At 39.0% G+C, this 20,427-nt stretch overlaps 1 protein-coding gene across 50 annotated transcripts in view; it reads right to left on the reverse strand.

The window, feature by feature from the left end:
- Nucleotides 1–20,427, reverse strand: part of SEC31A (SEC31 homolog A, COPII coat complex component) — a 75,699-nt gene that overhangs the window by 54,134 nt on the left and 1,138 nt on the right. For 30 of the 50 annotated variants that reach the window (XM_054486287.2, XM_054486252.2, XM_063663808.1 and 27 more), the window contains exons 2-7: nt 11,042–11,124; nt 9,985–10,108; nt 7,919–8,117; nt 4,914–5,009; nt 3,798–3,938; nt 1,125–1,267 (exon numbers count right to left, since the gene is read on the reverse strand). In XM_054486287.2, coding sequence (XP_054342262.1) covers nt 1,125–1,267; nt 3,798–3,938; nt 4,914–5,009; nt 7,919–8,117; nt 9,985–10,108; nt 11,042–11,120 — 782 coding nt within the window. In that variant the 5' untranslated portion in view covers nt 11,121–11,124. The remainder of the gene's footprint in view (nt 1–1,124; nt 1,268–3,797; nt 3,939–4,913; nt 5,010–7,918; nt 8,118–9,984; nt 10,109–11,041; nt 11,125–20,427) is intronic. The other 20 variants (XM_054486291.2, XM_063663809.1, XM_054486270.2 and 17 more) reach the window with 1 other exon arrangement.

The raw sequence follows: 20,427 nt of genomic DNA on the forward strand, positions 1-20,427 counted from the left end.
ATAGATGTTCAATATAGTGCAGTGTATGACAACAAAAAAGTGAAAACAAATGCCCAACAGACTATTTCACAATAAATTATAGACCACCTTTCAGTGAGAAAATATGTAGATAAAAATTATTCTGTACACTTTGGGAGGCCAAGGCAGGAGGATTGTTTGAGGCCAGGAGTTCAAGACCAACCTGGGCAATATAACGACACTCTGTCTCTACCAAAAAATTTGAAAATTAGCCAGTTATGGTGGCGTGTGCCTGTAGTTGCAGGCATACTCATGAAGCTGAGGCAGGAGGATTACTTGAGCCCAGAGGCTCATGGCTGCAGTGAGCTATGGTGGCTCTATCCTGGGCAAATCAGCAAGACTCCATCTCAAAAAATATACATATCATTTTGTGGAAATCAACTTCTTACCATTATACGGTATTCATGATTAACGAAAAAAGTTATCTAACTATATGCACAAATTATCCCATTTGTATAAAAATTATATTGGGATTATACATGCATACACACACACACACAAGTAACTTAGATAAGTACAGTAAAATGTTTTACCTATGGATGGGCATGAAATCTAACTGCAGTAAGTCCTTAATTTAGAAACTGTGACTTTAAGCAAAACAATGGATAACAAAACCAATTTTACCATAGACTAACTGATAACTGACATAAACATTAAGTTCCTACGGTGGCCCATGCCTGTATTCCCAACACTTTGGGAGGCAAAGGTGGACGGATCACTTGAGGTCAGATGTTTGAGACCAGCCTGGCCAACTTGGTAAAACCCCATCTCTACTAAAACTATGAAAATTAGCTGGGCGTGGTGGCGCATGCATGTAATCCCAGCTATAAAATTTTCATAAAACTATAAAAATTTGCTGGCATGGTGGCTTGTGCCTGTAATCCCAGCTACGCAGAAGGCTGAGGCAGGAGAATCATTTGAACCTGGGAGGCAGAGGTTGCAGTGAGCCGAGATCTTGCCACTGCACTCCAGCCTAAGTGACAGAGCAAAACTCCACCTAAAAAAAAAAAGTTCCTGTGTCCTATGGTGTATTTCTGGTCACGAAAACATCACCAACATGTTCAGAAAATAAACAAATCAAGTTCTCTGTAACAGCAGCATGATACCTGGCATGGTTTTCCAGGACACGAAGTGGAGAGGAAGCAAATCGAAGATCCCACATCTGGATCACTGGTAACCGGTCATCCTCAGAGGCAAGGACCATCTGAGTAGCAACATCAGGATGCCACGCCAACCCAGAACAATGCATCTGCAGATAGTTAAGGTTCACATTTTATGAATCAAATCACTTTATGAAAAGCCAAACTACAACGAGAAATATGCCTCTATTGAAACAAATAGTGAAAAACATCAGCTTTGGCTTATTTTATTTATGATTTATTTATTGTCGGCCAGGCTGGAGTGCAGTAGCGCCATCTCAGCTCACTGCAACCTCCACCTCCCCCAGGTTCAAGTGATCCTCTTGCCTCAGCCTCCCGAGTAGCTAGGATTACAGGCACAAGCCACCATGCCAGCAAATTTTTGTATTTTTAGTAGATATGAGGTTTTACCATGTTGGCCAGGCTGGTCTCGAACTCCTGACCTCAAATGATCCACCCACCTCGGCCTCCCAAAGTGCTGGGATTACAGGCATGAGCCACCACGCCCGGCCTTAGTTTATTTTAAACAACAAAACAAAACAAAATGTAAAACTACTAAATTTTATTGAACAGTCTTAAATAGTAGTCTTAAAAGTAAGATATTTGAATATTTTCTCAATTCATGCAGCTATTTGATACACACAAAACCATTCTGAGTCAGAATAACTGTATACCAAAAATGAGTTTTACTATCAAAACTATAAGTATACAGAAAACATTTCATTTATTTATTTTTTTTGAGATGGAGTCTCGCTCTGTCACCCAGGCTGGAGTGCAGTGTGGCACGATCTCAGCTCACTGCCACTTCCACCTCCCAGGTTCAAGCGATTCTCCCGCTTCAGCTTCCCTGTAGCTGGGAGTACAGGCACACACCACCATGCCTGGCTAATTTTTTGTATTTTAGTAGAGAAGGGGTTTCACCATGTTGCCCAGGCTGGTCTTGAACTCCTGAGCTCAGGCAATTCGCCCACCTCAGCCTCCCAAAGTGCTAGGATTGAGCCACTGCGCCTGGACAGTAGAGAAAACATTTTATGCACATTTAAAATACTTTCAGAAAAATGAAAAAACAAACAAACAAACAAAAAACAGATAAAAGATTAACATATACAGGCTGGGCGTGGTGGCTCACTCCTGTAATCCCAGCACTTTGGGAGGCCAAGGCAGGCAGATCATGAGGTCAGGAGTTTGAGACCAGTCTGGCCAACATGGTGAAACCCCATCTCTACTAAAAATACAAAAATCTGCCAGGTGTGCTGGCAGACGCCTGTAATCCGAGCTACTTAGGAGGCTGAGGCAGGAGAATTGCCTGAACCCGGGAGGCGGAGGTTGCAGTGCCATGATCGCGCAACTACACTCCAGACTGGGTGACAGAGTGAGACTCCATCTCAAAAAGAAAAAAAAAACTCTTAAAAAAAATTAACACACACACAAGACACACAAAAAAACCCACACTTTTCCTCTATTTTGTCAAAAAAATCAAGGCAAAATATCTTAAGCAAAAACTACCGTTTAAATTATCATATGGAATAAATTAACATTATTAGGAACTATCTGCAAGTTCAGATTCTATTAAATGTTCCACAAAATGACTAAAATGCTTCTGGTATGGTTTATTCCATTGAAACTTCTGTTTTAAAACTCCTGATTCACTTGAAAACAATACTCTGAAGAAGTGTTCTCCCAAATAGTTTTTTGTTGTTATTGTTGTTTTTAAATTACATATGTATGCTCTGATTTTTGGCAAACTTATTTTAGAAAATGTGAAACTATCCAATGTACTCATAAACAAAAAAAAAAGGCTCCAAATTATATCTAAATTATTTTATAGCACCTAATGACATAAAAAAATTAAGATACCTAAAAGGTTCAGAATTTACTGTGCTCTATGGGTAAGTGCTGGAAATATATGAGCTCATTTTAGCAGTACCCAATCAGAGGAAGAGATGAGGCCAAGAAGTCAAATATTAAAAGTTCACAGTGATGAAGTTCCCAGCAGGAAAAATTTTTACATTCTAAGAAAAGCTAAAGATTAATGAAAAAGTTGCTGCAACGGCCGGGCGCAGAAGCTCATGCCTGCAATCCCAGCACTTTGGGAGGCTGAGGCAGGCAGATCATGAGGTCAGGAGTTTGAGACCAGCCAGACCAACATGGTGAAACCCCGTCTCTACTAAAAATACAAAAATTAGCCGGGCATGATGGCGCGTGCCTGTAATCCCAGCTACTCAGAAGGCTGGGGCAGGAGAAGTGTTTGAAGCCAGGAGGTAGAGGTTGCAGTGAGCCGAGATCGCGCCACTGTACTCCAGCCTGGGCGACAAAGCGAGACTCCGTCTCAAGAAAAAAAAAAAAAGTTGCTGCAATGTTTTAAAACAGCTAGCAAAGCAAAACAACCAGTATATCATGGAAGAAGTTCCTTGATTAACCAATCTCTCTTCCTCATTAATAATATCCAACATATTTATTGGGAATTTTATGATTTTCCCGTAGAGGAAAAAAAACAAACATTCATTCTAACGTGACTGATTAATGAAAAAACAGGATTTGACTTCACAGAAATTTGATTTGTTGTCAACTCTGACAAACAATATAGAATACCTACAGCAGAAATACAACATGTTCATCCCAAGTCAGTCACATACTTACTCTGTTACTATGGTCACTGACTTTGATGATTGGCTCATTTTTTCTAAGATCCCACACAGTGGCCCGGCCACTGGGACTGGCTGATGCTAAAATATGCTGAACTTGTCTGTTCCATGCAATGCAGCTGATATCTTCTGGCGGCTACAAAGAAAAAACAGTTAATAAAAACTGTTTCTCTATTATAATCAAATTTAACTGTAAAATTGGATCCTTCATTTTGAAAAGTGTATTACTTAAAAATCTGATCCATTTATCCCACAAATTTGCTTTATAGTCCTACATCTCTACATTCTCAACACGTACAATTATATGACTTACAATGCAGGTACACGCCACTTCAAGTGTATTATCTTGTTTAATAATATTTCATTCAACAAGAATTTTATTGAATTCCTGCTACAAACCAAGTACTGGTTCTTTACTTTGCAACTGCTGCAAGGTAGATTATGGACCACAAAGTAGATGTTGGTTAATATGACAGAAAACTAGGCAGGGCAAAATTACAGCCTAGACCATTAGCAAAATACCTTTATAAATGGTAGTGCATATGCTATCATTACGCTACCTCTCAGATTGCCAAAATGTTAGAGCTAGTTACAATGGCTACTCAAGTTGGATAACCTATACAACATAAAGAAACTCAAGGAAGAACAGGAGAAGACTGTTGTTACCAAACTTAATAGAAACACACAAGCAAAGGGCTTGAGGTATTTATCTTAAACCTTGTCTTCCATGGTCTTGTCTAAGTGTGTTTTAAGAAGGTTGGTTGTTGCTAAAACACAGAGCAACTATCACACAAAGAACAAAAATAATTATACTATATCTAAGACAATTATTAAGGATTTTTGTTCATTTTGTTTACTACTGTATGCCTAGTACAATGACCAGCGTCTACCAGGTGGTAGGTACTAAATAAATATTGACTCTTGAAGGACTCACTGATACTTTGAAGAAACATATTTATTAATACTTTACTGAAGAAAAATCAGTAACATCTAAACAATGATTTTAAACATATATGTTTTGTGTGAGAAGCCTTAAAAGTGAAATAAGTAGATTTAGAAGACCTACTTTTGGCTTTTTTGATTACAATGATCAAAATCAATATAAAAATACCTGTGTTTTGGCTCCTGGTGTCATTGGGGTTGCAAAATTATTTAGATCCCATATGTAGATTTCAGATTCATTAGCACCAGAAGCTACCAGATTAGTCTGTAAGAAGAAACCATAACTAAACAGCACTTATGAATAATTAAGAAAATTCAGAATAACTCAGTTCAGAGCTAGAAAGATATTAGATGTAGCATACACAATTTTTCTATTTAATTTGAAAAGTGAAAAACATATGCATGAATTTCTAAATTATGCATAATTCTTTCAAAATTTAAAGTTTTCTAGAAAAACTTAAAATTCTACTTAACAAAGACAAAAGATGTCTACTGAGAACAAATTAATTTTAATGCAAGACATTATTTTAAAAATTATATGGATAAATTCTTTTTTTTTTTTTTTTTTTGAGATGGAGTTTTGTTCTTGTTGCCCAGGCTGGAGTGCAATGGCACAATCTCAGCTCACCACAACCTCTGCCTACCGGGTTCAAGTGATTCTCCTGCCTCAGCCTCCCGAATAGCTAGGATTACAGGCATGCACCACCACTCCCGGCTAATTCTGCATTTTTAGTAGAGATGGGGTTTCTCCATGTTGGTCAGGCTGGTCTCGAACTCCTGACCTCAGGTGATCCACCTGCCTTGGCCTCCCAAATGCTGGGATTACAGGCGTGAGCCACCAAACCCAGCTGGATAAATTCTTAATCAGTCATGCAACCATGTGAGGATTACTGTTTGTATCTTTGCATCTCTGGAAGGAGATTTAATTATAAGATTAAAAAGGTCATCAATTATTGCTTTCAGAAAAAGCTGAATCCTAAAACTGTCGCACCTTTCTCAGGATACCTCAAAGCCAGCTTCCAGAGCTGAATCAATACAGCACTAGTAAAATCTCTTGTCATAACTCTTCACATATTTCTAGTTCATATACATTCAATCTTGTTCCAGGTGGCAATATTTCTAGGTTTTCTCTGGTACATACCTTAAGGGTCAAAAAGAACCTGAAACTGTAATATAAAGTACAGGAAGATAATGTCCTTCATATACTGACCTTCATCCACTACTATTTACTCTTACAAATTTATTCTCTATCAGTTGGCATATAACTAAAAAAAGAGAGACTTCTATGGTAGTAGCTACCTATAACACAAAATACTTTATTAAAAATCATCAGCTGTTTAATACAATTAACAAAGGAGTTAGCTAATGAGCAGATACCACAAACTATAGAAATGAAGGCTGGGCACAGTGACTCATGCCTGTAGTCACAGCACTTTGGGAGGCCGAGGCAGACAGACCACTTGAGCCCAGGAGTTTGGGACCAGCTTGACCAACACGAAAAAACCCTGTCTCTACAAAAATTGGCCAGGTGGTGTGGCTCATGCCGGTCGGTAGTCCCAGCTACTCAGGTGACTGAGACAGAAGACTCGCTTGAGCCCAGGAGGTCAAGACTGCAGTGAGTCATGAGCCACTGCAGTCCAGCCTGGCAGAGGGAGCAAGACCCTGTTTCAAAAAACAAAAAACAACAACAAAAAAGAAACAAGTTGGGTTTCTGTATTGCTATACCCTAAGTATCTATTTATAATATAAGAAAAGGAACTATTTAAAATTTTCTTAATACTCATTTTTGGTTGTTATAATCTAGTATCCTACTAACTCAAGGTCTTTTCTTTTTTTTCCAGACAGGGTCTCTATGTGTCACCCAGGCTGGAGCGCAAGTGGTGTGATCATAGCTCACTGCAGCCTAGACCTCCCGGGCTAAAGCCATCAACCTACCTCAGCCTCTCATGTAGCTGAGACTACAGGGGTGTGCCACCATGTACTGCTAATTGTTTGCATTTTTTGTAATGGCAGGGTTTCACCATCCTGTTCAGGCTAAGATCATTATTAAGCTGTGCATTTATATAATTAACAACCAGAAATGTTTATGAAGGCAATAGTACAAAGAATCTTAATTGACTATTTCTTAAATCTGCATTACATTTCTTTTTTCTTTTTCTCTTTTTTTGAGTTTTGCTCGTTGCCCAGGCTGGAGTGCAATGGCACAATCTCAACTCACTGCAATCTCCGCCTCCCGGGTTCAAGTGATTCTCCTGCCTCAGAGTCCCGAATAGCTGGGATTACAGGCGCCTGCCACCATGCCCGGCTGATTTTTATATTTTTAGTAGAGACGGGGTTTCACCACGTTGGCCAGGCTGGTCTTGAACTCCTGACCTCGTGATCTGCCTTGCCTCGGCCTCTCAAAGTGCTGGGATTACACAGGCGTGAGCCACCATGCCCAGCCATTACATTTAATTTCTAATTATTTCATAGAGTATTAATCTCTGTCATAAACATAAAATTTCTCAATTAATAAAACAGTGAATTAACCTGGACATCACAGCACCAGCCTAATGCTGACCTAGCACGAACTTTTAAAAGGCAAGGTTTCCAACCTATGGGGCTCTTAATGTTTATAAAATGTCTAATCAAATGGCATGACATCTTCAGACTTAAACCTATTAGCCAGCCGGGCACAGTGGCTCACGTCTGTAATCCCAGCACTTTGGGAGGCCGAGGCGGGCGGATCACAAGGTCAAGAGATCGAGACCATTCTGGCCAACATGGTGAAACCCCGTCTCTACTAAAAGTACAAAAATTAGCTGGGTGTGGTGGCAGGTACCTGTAATCACAGCTACTCGGGAGGCTGAGGCAGGAGAATCACCTGAACCCAGGAGGCAGAGGTTGCAGTGAGCCAAGATCATGGCACTGCACTCCAGCCTGGTGACAGAGCGAGACCCCGTCTCAAAAAAAAAAAAAAAAAAACCTATCAGCCGGATCCTTTTCATGGAGGTAGTATTTTTAACCCTGATCTCAACTCTGAACCCACTATTCTTTAAGCAAACACTCATCAACCTGTATAGCCACACAGTTTTTTAACTTTCAATTCCAAAACTGAGGCATAGTAGATTCATATACTGATTTCAAATGAGCAGCACATAGTCTAAGAATTATGAATAAATGTTAAAGTCTTACCTGGAAAATGTTCACATCCAAGGCTCTCACTGGGCCAGTATGCTTGTCATTCTGGGCAATCACAACTTCCTTGTCTCCAGCTATAATTTTAGAAGGATCATAGAGAATAATATTTCCATTTTCACCACCTGCAATCAGAACTCCAGAGACATCTCCTTTGGAATCCATTTTATAAGGCCCCCAAATCAACTTGTGGTACCTACAGGAGAAAATGAATAAAGTAACTCATTCTTAAAGTCAAATAAATGTAGACAAAAAATTGAAATTATACACTTAATTTTTAATGTTTTCATAAACAGTCCAAATACATTACTTTCCCACCACTCCTGGTAACTATGTATGATTTTTCTGTAATAGTATTTCATTTTTTATTTATACTTATATTTGCATATGTGATTTTGTAATCCTTAAAGAGTAAAAACTCTTGTAAGGTAGTGTAACAAAATACACTTGAGTTGTGTGTCAAAAAATATGAGCTTAAGAATGATTTTACCATTTAGAAACTGTGAGATCCTAAGTTACTTAATCTTCTTAAATTGCCTCTGGTTCATTGTAAAATAGAGCTAATCAATCACTTCCCTCGAAAAGTAAAAACACTCTTTATTTGACTATAGAAGGGTCTCATGCTTTGACCTTTGTCTGAAAAAAAAAAAAAGGGGGGTCACTAACAAGTGGTCTGTTAAATAGTAAAGGTGTTAAAGGAGTCAGGTGAAATTTTCTAAGAAAAAGAATGTATTCTAACAGTAGAAAAATGACATCAAGATTATAACAAGTACCCCTACTATTAGAGAATAAAATAATATGGTCCAGAATGGAGATGAAATATGAAGGCAGAAAGGTATACGATGATACAGATGGTAGTAAGCAGAAAAACTACTAGACAAAAGGTATCTGGGGTTCCCATCCCACTGTGACAGCTCTGAAGAATATGAGTGGTCCCATGAAACTGCATGATTTGAGCTATATTCTGTCAGCTAAAAAGCAATCTCTTTAAACCCTGGTAATATATTGAGGCAATAAAGCTTATTTTATTACTGAAATGAAGGCATCCTTTCTCTGCATTACAGTAGGGCATAAGTACTTGAAAGTATGATCCAAATACCTAGTTACCTAGTGTATTAGAAATCATGTCAACAAAACTGTGAGATATATTTCTAAATATCGTAACAGAAGAAAATAAAAATAAGCTACCATTCAGAGATAATCACTATTAATACTTATGATGACTACTCCTTTTCTAGTCACATCTACCTTTTTGTAAACAGGCACAATAAAAGAGATAGAAAAAAGAACTCTATACAAAATTAGCCAGGCGTGGTGGCACATGCCTGTAATCCCAGCTACTCAGGAGGCTGAGGCAGGAGAATTGCTAGAACCTAGGAGACAGAGGTTGTGGTGAGCCGAGATTGCACCATTGCACTCCAGCCTGGGCAACAAGAGCGAAACTCCGTCTCAAAAAAAAAAAAAAAACAAAAAACCACACACACACAAAAAAACGGAAAAAAATGCTAGAAACTACAGCCTCTCCTTCCTACCTTACATATAACAGCAATAAAAAAGTCAACAGAACATCCTGGCCAAGCGTGGTTCTCATGCCTATAATCTCAGCACTTTGGGAGGCTGAGGTGGGTGGATTACCTGAGATCAGGAGTTCAAGACCAGCCTGGCCAACATAGCAAAACCCTGTCGCTACTAAAGACACAAAATTAGCTGGGCAAGGTGGTGTGCACCTGTAATCCCAGCTACTCGGGAGGCTGAGGCACAAGAATTGCTTGAGCCCGGAAGGTGGAGGTTGCAGTGAGCCGAGATCGTGCCACTGCACTCCAGCCTGAGCTACGAAGTGAGATTTGTCTCAAAAAAAAACAAAAAGAAAAAAAAAGCCAATAGAACATATAAACACTACTTTTACTTCCATAAAAATTCACTCATATGCTTTTTCACAAAATATTTCATGTTCTTGATGGTATTCCTTGTAGTTTCTAATAATGGCATAATTATAGACAAATCAGGAATCAAGAACAATATATAATTAAATAATCACATGAATTTAAAGCTGAACCTCATACCTGTGAGAAGAGGAGAATGTGGCACAAGATTTCATATCCAAGGATGGATCAGAAAGGTCTAATTCAAATATCTCAAGGGAAGCATTCGTACTAAATGTTGCATCCAACTGCTGAGCAGATGTTCCTATAGAAAATATATTTATGGTAACTGTACACACAAAAATAAAAGACTCAGAGAAACCATACAAAACAGAAGTTAAAAGCATGTTTTCCATTCTCTTGCTCATGAATGCTGCACATATGCCATTGAGCAGATGCTTAAATTACTATAGCAATGAGATTCTGGCGCAGGGCTAGGAGAGGATGTTTATAAGAGTGGGTAGTGTAAATAATTGTTTAAGCCTGTATATATTTAAAAATCTCTGTAAAAATGGTCCTGTGATTGGGGCTGGGCGCGGTGGCTCATGCCTGTAATCCCAGCACTTTGGGAGGCCGAGGTGGGCGGATCATGAGGTCAGGAGATCAAGACCATCCTGGCTAACACGGTGAAATCCCATCTCTACTTAAAAACACAAAAAATTAGCCAGGCATGGTGGCGGATGCCTGTAGTCCCAGCTACTTGGGAGGCTGAGGCAGGAGAATGGAATGAACCAGGGAGGCGGAGCTTGCAGTGAGCAGAGATCGCGCCACTGCATTCCAGGCTGGGCGAAAGAGTAAGACTCAGTCTCAAAAAAAAAAAAGTCCCACGATTTACTATATCTGCTTATAGACATATATAACTATTTCTTTTTATATAAAAATGCTAACATCAAAATTGATCTTCATTCATTCAAACTGATATTAACTGTTTTTTTTTACATGCCATCTATTGTGCTTAATACTGGAGGAATAAAGATAAAATACAATTCCTGTGAAGGAAAATATTTTAGATATAACACATCATGATCAAAATGCTATGGGAACACAGAGGAAGAACACAAAACTTGGCTAATAGAATGTCGGTAACTTGCCAGGGAGAGAGAGGCTTTCCAGAGAAGATAAAGCTTAAACTGAATAAGCTAGGTGCAGAAGAGAAGAAATTAGGTAACTCATACTATCTTCTCTCCTTTGAACTTACCTGTTGCTAGGTAAATGGGGTGATTCTGGGCAGGGCTCCATGCCTGCATGGCTGTACGATCTACTTCCTTTAACTTCATCCTGCTAAAGGGAATATTTTACAAAGAAATAGACTTGAATGACTTGAATGTCTAACATAGAACACAGATATTTTAAATAGAAACATACTGAACAAACCACTATAACATTAGTAATGCCCAATTGCAAATAAATCAAATCGGTTTAGGTGTCATTTGTTGGATATATTCATTAGAAGGAAGACAAACTTGAGGCCGGGTGGCTCATGCCTATAATCCCAGCACTTTGGGGGGCCAAGGTAGGCGGATCACAAGGTCAGGAGATCGAGACCATCCTGGCTAACACGGTGAAACCCCATCTCTACTAAAAATACAAAAAATTAGCCGGGCGTGGTTGCAGGCACCTGTAGTCCCAGCTACTCAGGAGGCTGAGGCAGGAGAATGGCATGACCCGGAAGATAGAGCTGGCAGTGAGCCGAGATTGCACCACTGCATGCCAACCTGGCCGAGAAAGCGAGACTCCATCTCAAAAAAAAAAAAAAAAAAACAGACAAACTTGATAAACTATTTTGAGACAAATATGGGCTATTCTGTTTACAGATTATAGTTCTTCAGTTGAATCAGTCTAGAAAAATAGCCCACAAAAATAATAAGGTAGTACCTGAAGAATTAACTTTGCTACACATGTGTTTATCCAACAAGGATGGATGACAAAACATTACGGGTAAGAGCCGCCAAAAAATAAATAAGGTGAAACTTCCTGCAGTAGGATTACTCAATGATAAGAGCAGTTTAAAAAATTAATTCAAAATTAAAACATATTAGAGAGAATATAGTAAGCCCACAGATTTTAAAGATAAAGTAGAAATTATTAGAAAACTGGTCACTTCAAGGTATAATCCAATATACCACTTGTTTACATATTTTCTGTCATTAAAGTTACTTTGATGGGGTCAGGCATGGTGGCTCAGGCTTGCAATCTCAGCACTTTGGGAGGACGAGGCAGTTGGATCACTTGAGGCCAGGAGTTCGAGACCAGCCTGGCCAACATGGCAAAACCCCGTCTCTATTAAAAATACAAGAAAACTAGCCAGGTGTGGTGGTGCACGCCTGTAATTCCAGCTATCTGGGAGGTTGAAGCAGAAGAATCACTTGAACCCAGGTGGTGAAGGTTACATTGAGCCGAGATCATGCCACTGCACTCCAGCCTGGGCGACACAGCGAGACTCGGTCTCAAAAAAAAAAGTTACTTTGATGGAAAAATTAGAACGGTATAGTATTATGTACTTTTTAAAGATCTTTGTTATTTTTACATAAATATATTGAAATGGCATAGTACTCCACTATAAGATGTACCATAATTACCTAATCTAATACCAACAAACACCTAAGCTGTTTTTAGCTATTTTTACAAAAAAATGCTGAAATAAATGGTCATCTGCACGTTATTTCATTAAAAAGGGACAGCTATAAATTTCCAGAAGTAAAATTGCTAAGTTAAACGGTTAATGCAATTTTAATTTTGATGAATATTACCAAGTTGTCGTCCATGGCAATTGTGCCTTTTCATACCACCAACAGTAATATACGATTACTTATTGCCCTACAGCCTTACCAGAGCATATGTTACACTTTTAGATCATACCAACATTAAAAAATGAAAGGCCAGGTGCAGTGGCTCAGGCCTGTAATCCCAGCACTTTAGGAGCCGAAGCAAGCGGATTGCTTGCGCCCAGGAGGTCAAGAACAGCTTGGACAACGTGGTGAAATCCCATCTCCAGAAAAAATACAAAAATTAGCCGGGCATGGTGGTGTACGCCTGTAGTCCCAGCTACTCGGGAGGTTGAGGAGGAAGGATTGTTTGAGCCCGGGAAGTTGAGGCTGCAGTGAGCCATGACTGCGCCACTGCAATCCAGCCTGGGTGACAGAGTGAGACCATGACTCAAAAAAAAGAAAAATGTTAGCTCTGTATAGTAATACTATAAATGATGTATAACATCTTTTTTTTGTACGACTATGGGTAAACATATTTCCTTTTCTGTCATCTCTTCTGTCTAGTCATGTATCATTTGACCATTTTTTCCTTTCTTTTTTTTTTTTTTTTTTTGGAGATAGAGTTTCGTTCTGTCACCCAGGCTGGAGCACAGTGGGGCGATCTCAGCTCACTGCAACCTCTGCCTCCCGGGTTCAAGCGATTCTGGTGTCTCAGCCTCCCAAGTAGCTGGGACTACAGGCACACACCACCACATCAGGTTAATTTTTTTGTATTTTTAGTAGAGACGGGGTTTCACCATGTTGGCCAGGCTGGTCTCGAACTCCTGACCTCAGGTGATCCACCTTTCTCGGCCTCCCAAAGTGCTGGGATTACAGGGGTGAGCCACTAAGCCCGGCCATCATTCGACAATTTTTCTATTAAGTTGATAGACTATCTTTTGACTTTGCTTTTAAAAAAAAAAAAAATTTCTTTTCACCTTTCATAGGATTTTGATTAAAAATAAAAAAAGCTATATGTTTTATCTTTTAGAGTTTTACGTTCCTAGAAAAGTTGAGCCACAAAGTACAAAAAATTGCTACACATTTCCCAACCACATAACCTTTCTCACCACCAACATCGCACATCATAAAGGTCTATTTGTTTCAATCCATGAACTAACATGAACACATCATCATCACTGAAACTCCACAATTTATATGAGGGCTCACTCTAGGTGTTGTACATTCTATGGGTTTTGACAAATGTATAACAACATGTATCTGTCATTATAGTATCACACAGAGTAGTTCCCTTGTCCTAAAATCCCCTATACCTATAATTCCTCCTTTCCTATCAATACAGCCTATATAGTGAATTTTTGTGAATTGTTCTTGGGACCTAGAAAGAAGGGGTGCTCTCTGTTTTCAGGGCCTAGAGCTCAATACATATTAACTAAGTCCTCTTTATTGATTTGTTTAGATCTCCTATATCCTTACTTTTTTGTCCACTTGGATCTGCCTTGGACTGAAACAGTGAATTAAGTCTCTTACTGCTAATATATTTATGTAAATTTCTCATGGTATCTCCTGAAACTTTTGCTTTATGAAAATTACTTTGTTATTTAATACAGTTATTTGGTGCATATCCATAATGTTCAAATTCACTGTCAAATATACACTTTAGCTTTATGAATATCCTTCTTTGTGTCAAATAATGACTTTTGGTCTGAATTCAACCTCTTGTTTGCCTTTACATGTATACTTTTGCCCTTCAGAACTACTTCGTCATCATTACAAACAAACAAACAAACAAACAAACAAAAAACCAACAGATTTTACCGGTGATCCAATTTGAAAATCTCTTCAGTAGGTTAGCTAAGGACATTTAAAATGTATTGACATGACAGACATGGTTGGTCTTAGTTTTACCATATTTTACTTTGGTTTATTATCTTTGGGTAATAATTTTAAAAAAGTCTTCCATTGTCTGTTTTCTTTTTTGTGCAATTACCATTTTTCTGATAATTAGGATGATGTATATTTTCATTATAATGTGTTTCTGATTCTATCTTTTTAACTGTAATTTTAAATATTTTACTTAATACCATTAATCCTCTATTTCTTTACACAGAAACTATTAACTCCCTACTATGAGCACTTATGAAATTAGCTTGTATAATCTTACTGCCCATCCACACAACATGGTTATAGTCAATAGTATTATCTTTCTCAGTGTTTACCTTTGAACTCCTTATACTTCTACTAACTGATTTGTCAGCTTTAAATGATGTCCTTTGACTCATAGCCATTACAGATGTGGCAATTCACAAACTTATTCTACCTCTAATTTCTTTCCTCTTCTCTTTTTATTAGTTGTATAACCAATCCCTACATTATTGGACATTTAACATTTACATTTTATTCTTTCTTCCTCATTCTCACTTTTGTTCCAGTCTCAGTCCTGCAGTTAAAACGCATACTCGATGCTCTCCAAGAGTACTTTTGCCAGTTTCCTTACTCAGCTCCAGAGTTTATCTTCTAACATTTTCCTTAAGATTGCCTTAAACATATGCTCCAAGTCTTGTACCTGCAAATTGTTTATATTTGAAGGAGATTTTATAGAGGAAAAAATTAAGACACAGAAAGTTAGACCATCTGTACATGCTAGCAAGGGGGCAAAGGGCAGAGCCAAGATCGGAACTCGCAAGTTTAGCTCCAGAGTCCAAGTTCTTTTTACTTCCAACAAGTTCAGGTATTCAATTTTTATATCATAGAGGAAATATTAACATTTAGAAGAAACAATAACAAAGCAACCAGCATGCATGATGAAACTGAAGAAATGCATTTTAGAAAATGTGTTAGGTTAGAGCAAAGTGAGATTAGGAGGCAGGATGTATCACATGGTTAAAAGCATGGTCTCTGGAGTTAATCCTCAATTTAACTACTGGCTCTGTTACTTATTAGCTATGATACTTTGGACACATTATTTAACCTCCCTGAGCCCCAGTTTCTACATTCGTAAAATAGGGAAAAGAGTGACAACCTCATGGGATGCCGTGAGGTTCCAATGAGATCATACGTTTTATAACAGGGAGCCAAAAAAAGTGCTTAGCACTGATTAGTGCTTTTGATAGGTTTGCTATTTTTAAAGATTACCACTATCATGAGATTAAACAAGAAAACTTCAGGGTTATTTGGGGGAAAAATTCCAACTTTCTAAGATATAAAAAAGGCATTTATTTTCTTACATGAATTTCCTCTTCTTCCTCTTTGCCAACTGTCTCACCTAATCTTTAATAATAAATTCAAGTTCCAGCTCCCCACGAAAACTGCCCTGATGATTCAATCCACATTGATCTAAATACTCCCCCACAAGTTTGTATTTGTCAGTACTATGATTTAAGCATTTTATAATAACATGTCATTATATTTTAATAAACATTTTATAACATTCTACTAGCACATATTGTTTACATATTTTCCAATTACTTTTTAACCAGTTGCCTTATGTGCTATCTTATCTCACCAACTAGACAAATAATGTCTTTTTTCAAAATTTTTACCCCTTTTTAGACTCAAAATTGCTTAACACAGAAGGAGATATACAGAAAGTTTTGATTTATTTTAAATGTTTATATTTAGGGGAAAACAAGTAGACTAATGAGCTAGAATGACCAGTTTCAGATAAAACATTTACTTTTAAATTCTTAACTCTTTAAAGGATCATTTACTTTTTTAAAAAGGAGAAAGTATGGTTAAGGGGGAAAAGGTTATAAGATGCCTTCAGAATAATTTCTAAAAGTGAAATCAAAATAGCTATATTATAAAAAAATGGAATACAATTACAGTATTTCTAAGAGCGAAAGTACAAGGACTACCTAATTCATTAATGCTTGGTTAATGTGTAACATTGATTGAAAAAGAGACATATTTATAAGAACATAAAATAGTCAAATGTGAATTCAAAGCATTTACTAAAGTTTATTTCTTAGCCTTAGTACTCAATGTTCCACTAGAAGCAGTTCTGCTTATTAACCTGTACTGAATATAAGGCTTCAATACCATCTGTTTAAAAAAAAAAAAATCACTATACTACAATAATGGCCTAGAACTATATTATATGCTCTGAATCTAATTAAATAAGAGTACCATAATCAATCTACTTACTGCAATCATTCTCACAATTACTAAGAATGCCATATAGTTTCATCTGGATATGTGTATTTCCTTCTCTTAGAAATAATCATTCAGTTGTAAATGATTTTCTTAAAAATATGAAAAGTTTTTTTTGTTGTTGTTGTTGTTTTTGAGATGGAGTCTCGCTGTCACCAAAGCTGGAGTGCAATGGCGTGATCTCGGCTCACTGTAACCTCCGCCTCCCAGGTTCAAGTGATTCTCCTGCCTCAGCCTTCTGAGTAGCTGGGATTACAGGTACGCGCCACGACGCCAGGCTAATTTATGTGTTTTTTAGTAGAGACAGAGTTTCACCATGTTCGTCAGGCTGGTCTCGAACGCCTGACCTCGTGATATGCCCACCTCGGCCTCCCAAAGTGCTGGGATTACAGGCGTGAGCCACTGCGCCGGGCCGAAAAGGTGTTTGTTTTTTTTTTTTTTTTTGAGACAGAGCCTCGCTCTGTCGCCCAGGCTGGAGTGCAGTGGCGCGATCTCGGCTCACTGCAAGCTCCGCCACCCGGGTTCACGCCATTCTCCTGCCTCAGCCTCCCGAGTAGCTGGTACTACAGGCGCCTGCGACCACGCCCGGCTAATTTTTTGTATTTTTAGTAGAGATGGGGTTTCACTGTGTTAGCTAGGATGGTCTCGATCTCCTGACCTCGTTATCCGCCCGCCTTGGCCTCCCAAAGTGCTGGGATTACAGGCGTGAGCCACCGCGCCCGGCCCGAAAAGGTTCTTTTAAAAATGTATTTTAATTTTTTTTTTTTTTTTTTAATAGAGACAGGTTCTCACTATGTTGGCCAGGTTGGTCTTGAACTCTTAGCCTCAAGCAATCATCCTGCCTTAGCCTCCCAAAGTGCTAGGATTACAGGCATGAGCCATCACGCCCAAAAATAGGTAAAAGTTTTAGATTAAACCATACATACTTCCCAAGCAAGACTTGCTTTAAAAGCCGTGTGCAATGTTTTTTCAATATTAAACGTGATTAGAATTCATACTATGAATACCTGTTTCACTCAATACTATTTTACACGGAACATAATCACTATGAAAATATAAAAACAAGGCTGAGGGCGGTGGCTCACACCTGTAATCCCAGCACTTTGGGACGCCGAGGCTGGAGGATCACCTGAGGTCAGGAGTGCGAGACCAGCCTGCCCAACATGGCAAAACACCGTCTCTACTAAAAACACAAAAAATTAGCCAGGTGTGGTGGCGGGCGCCTGTAATCCCAGCTACTCTGGAGGCTGAGGCAGGAGAACCCTTGAATCCGGGAGGCGGAGGTTGCAGTGCGCGGAGATGGCGCCACTGCACTCCAGCCCGGGCGACAAGAGCGAAACTCCGTCACACACACACACACACACACACACACACACACACAGAAGAAAAGAAAATTATGTGGGCTTGTTCATATATGCCATCTCCAAGACAGTATCTATAGCACAGCAATTAAGAGCATGTTGTCTAGGGCAGACACCCTCAGTTTAAATTCCAGCTTCACCATGTCCACCTCTGACTTTAATCATGTCGCTTTATCCATGTATGTCCTGGCTCCTCTCTCATTAAAATAAAGAGAACAGTATCTATACTACAGGGTTGTTGTGAGAAATAAGTGGTATTACTCAGAGTGGTTAGAACAGTGCCTGGCATATATAAACAAATGCTCATAAATGACAGTTATTACAAACATCACTACTTAAAACGTCTACCACCATGAACCTTCAAAAATACATCTATTAGGCCGGGCGCGGTGGCTCACGCCTGTAATCCCAGCACTTTGGGAGGCCGAGGCGGGCGGATCACGAGGTAAGGAGATCGAGACCACAGTGAAACCCCGTCTCTACTAAAAATACAAAAAATTAGCCGGGCGCGGTGGCGAGCGCCTGTAGTCCCAGCTACTCGGGAGGCTGAGGCAGGAGAATAGCGTGAACCCGGGAGGCATAGCTTGCAGTGAGCTGAGATCGCGCCACCACACTCCAGCCTGGGTGACAGAGCAAGACTCCGTCTCAAAAAAAAAAAAAAAAAAAAAAAAAAATCTATTGGCCCGGCGCAGTGGCTCATGCCTGTAATCCCAGCACTTTGGGAGGCGGAGGTGGGCAGATCACTTGAAGCCGGAAGTTCGGGACCAGCCTGGCCAACATGGCGAAACCCCGTCTCTAGTAAAAAATACAAAAATTAGCCGGGCGTGGTGGTGCGTACCTGTAATCCCAGCTACTCAAGAGGCTGAGGCAGAAGAATCGCTTGAACCCGGGAGGCAGAGGCTGCAGTAAGCCTGGGAGACAGAGCGAGACTCCATCTCAAAAAAAAAAAAAATTTCTTGAAGAAAATTTATATTCCAGCCTAGAACTATTTATTTTTCAGGCAACTTTCTCTCAATAACTGCATTCAATTAGGTGGAAACTTTTTTCTTTCTGCTCATTTTCAAAATGTAAATTTTGTGAAGCAATACTAAAACCCACCAGCACTATTCTTTGAAAAATACCAACCTTGCAATGCTATACACAGAGCTGACCCATACCTCAGAAAGCAAGTAAAAAGTTAAAGAGGTAATAGAATTGGAACTTGGATTCCCAAACCAGGTATACAATCCCTAGTTGGCATTGCTTTCAGTAAAATTCAATTTTCTGCGGTCAAAATATCTCAATATGGATAAAAACAATTGTTTAGAGGATTTATTTAGTATTTTCAACGTTCTAGGTTCATTTCACTCAACCCAAACCAAATCAAAGGAGAAAGTAACCGTGCACTGGTTACTGAACTAATTGGTGTCATACTAATCTTCAGTATAATAAAACTTTTTGAGCTGAAATTAACCTAATGACATTTCTAAAAACAATGTAATCAATGTAAATCAATCTAGTAATATCCCCTTACAGGAATTTTTAACTTGTAAACTTCATATCATGTATATAGAAAATCCTACATGTCACTTGAAAGCAGGAGCTTGAGTCCAGCCTGGGGAACGTAGTGAGACCCCCATCTCTACAAAAATAAGATTAGTTGGGCGTGCGCCACGTGCATATTCCTAGCTACTTCTGAGGCTGAGGCGGGAGGATCTCTTGAGCCCAAGAGTTCAAGGTTATAGTGAGCTATGACGGCACCACTGCACTCCAATCTGGGCAACAAAGAGGGACTCTGTCTCAAAAAAAAAAAAGTAAAAGAAAAAAAAAGAAAATCCTACATGTGTGTATATGTGCATTCTTCCAATGCTTTTATTAGATTCCCGTTAAGACAGTGAAATCCCCCCAAAATTTTGAATCATTGCTCTTCAGTTTACAAATTTATTTCTATTCCCATGTTACTAGTTTCAATAAAGAATTTGCTTATATAAAATTAAGCAATATTATTCTAAATCCGCCTCAAATTTCAAATTTCACAAATAACCGCGGACGTATTTAAGATAAAATCACTACAAAACTACAAAAACACTACGAGTTATCCAAAAGTTCTTAGAGTCTACAAACCTCTCCCTGAGCTGTTAATTAAGGGGTAGTGAGAAACAAGGAGCACAGAAGAACCACTAAAAAAGGAGAGTAGGCTGGGCGTGGTGGCTTATGCCTGTAACCCCAGCACTTTGGGAGGCCAACTCGGGCGGATCACTTGAGGTCAGGAGTGCGAGACCAGCCTGACCAACAGGGTGAAACCCCGTCTCTACTAAAAATACAAAAATTAGACAGGCGTGGTGGCGGACGCCTGTAATCCCAGCTACTCAAGAGGCTGAGAC

The sequence above is a fragment of the Pongo pygmaeus genome, chromosome 3 (genome assembly GCF_028885625.2).
Source record: "Pongo pygmaeus isolate AG05252 chromosome 3, NHGRI_mPonPyg2-v2.0_pri, whole genome shotgun sequence".
NCBI lineage: Eukaryota > Metazoa > Chordata > Mammalia > Primates > Hominidae > Pongo > Pongo pygmaeus.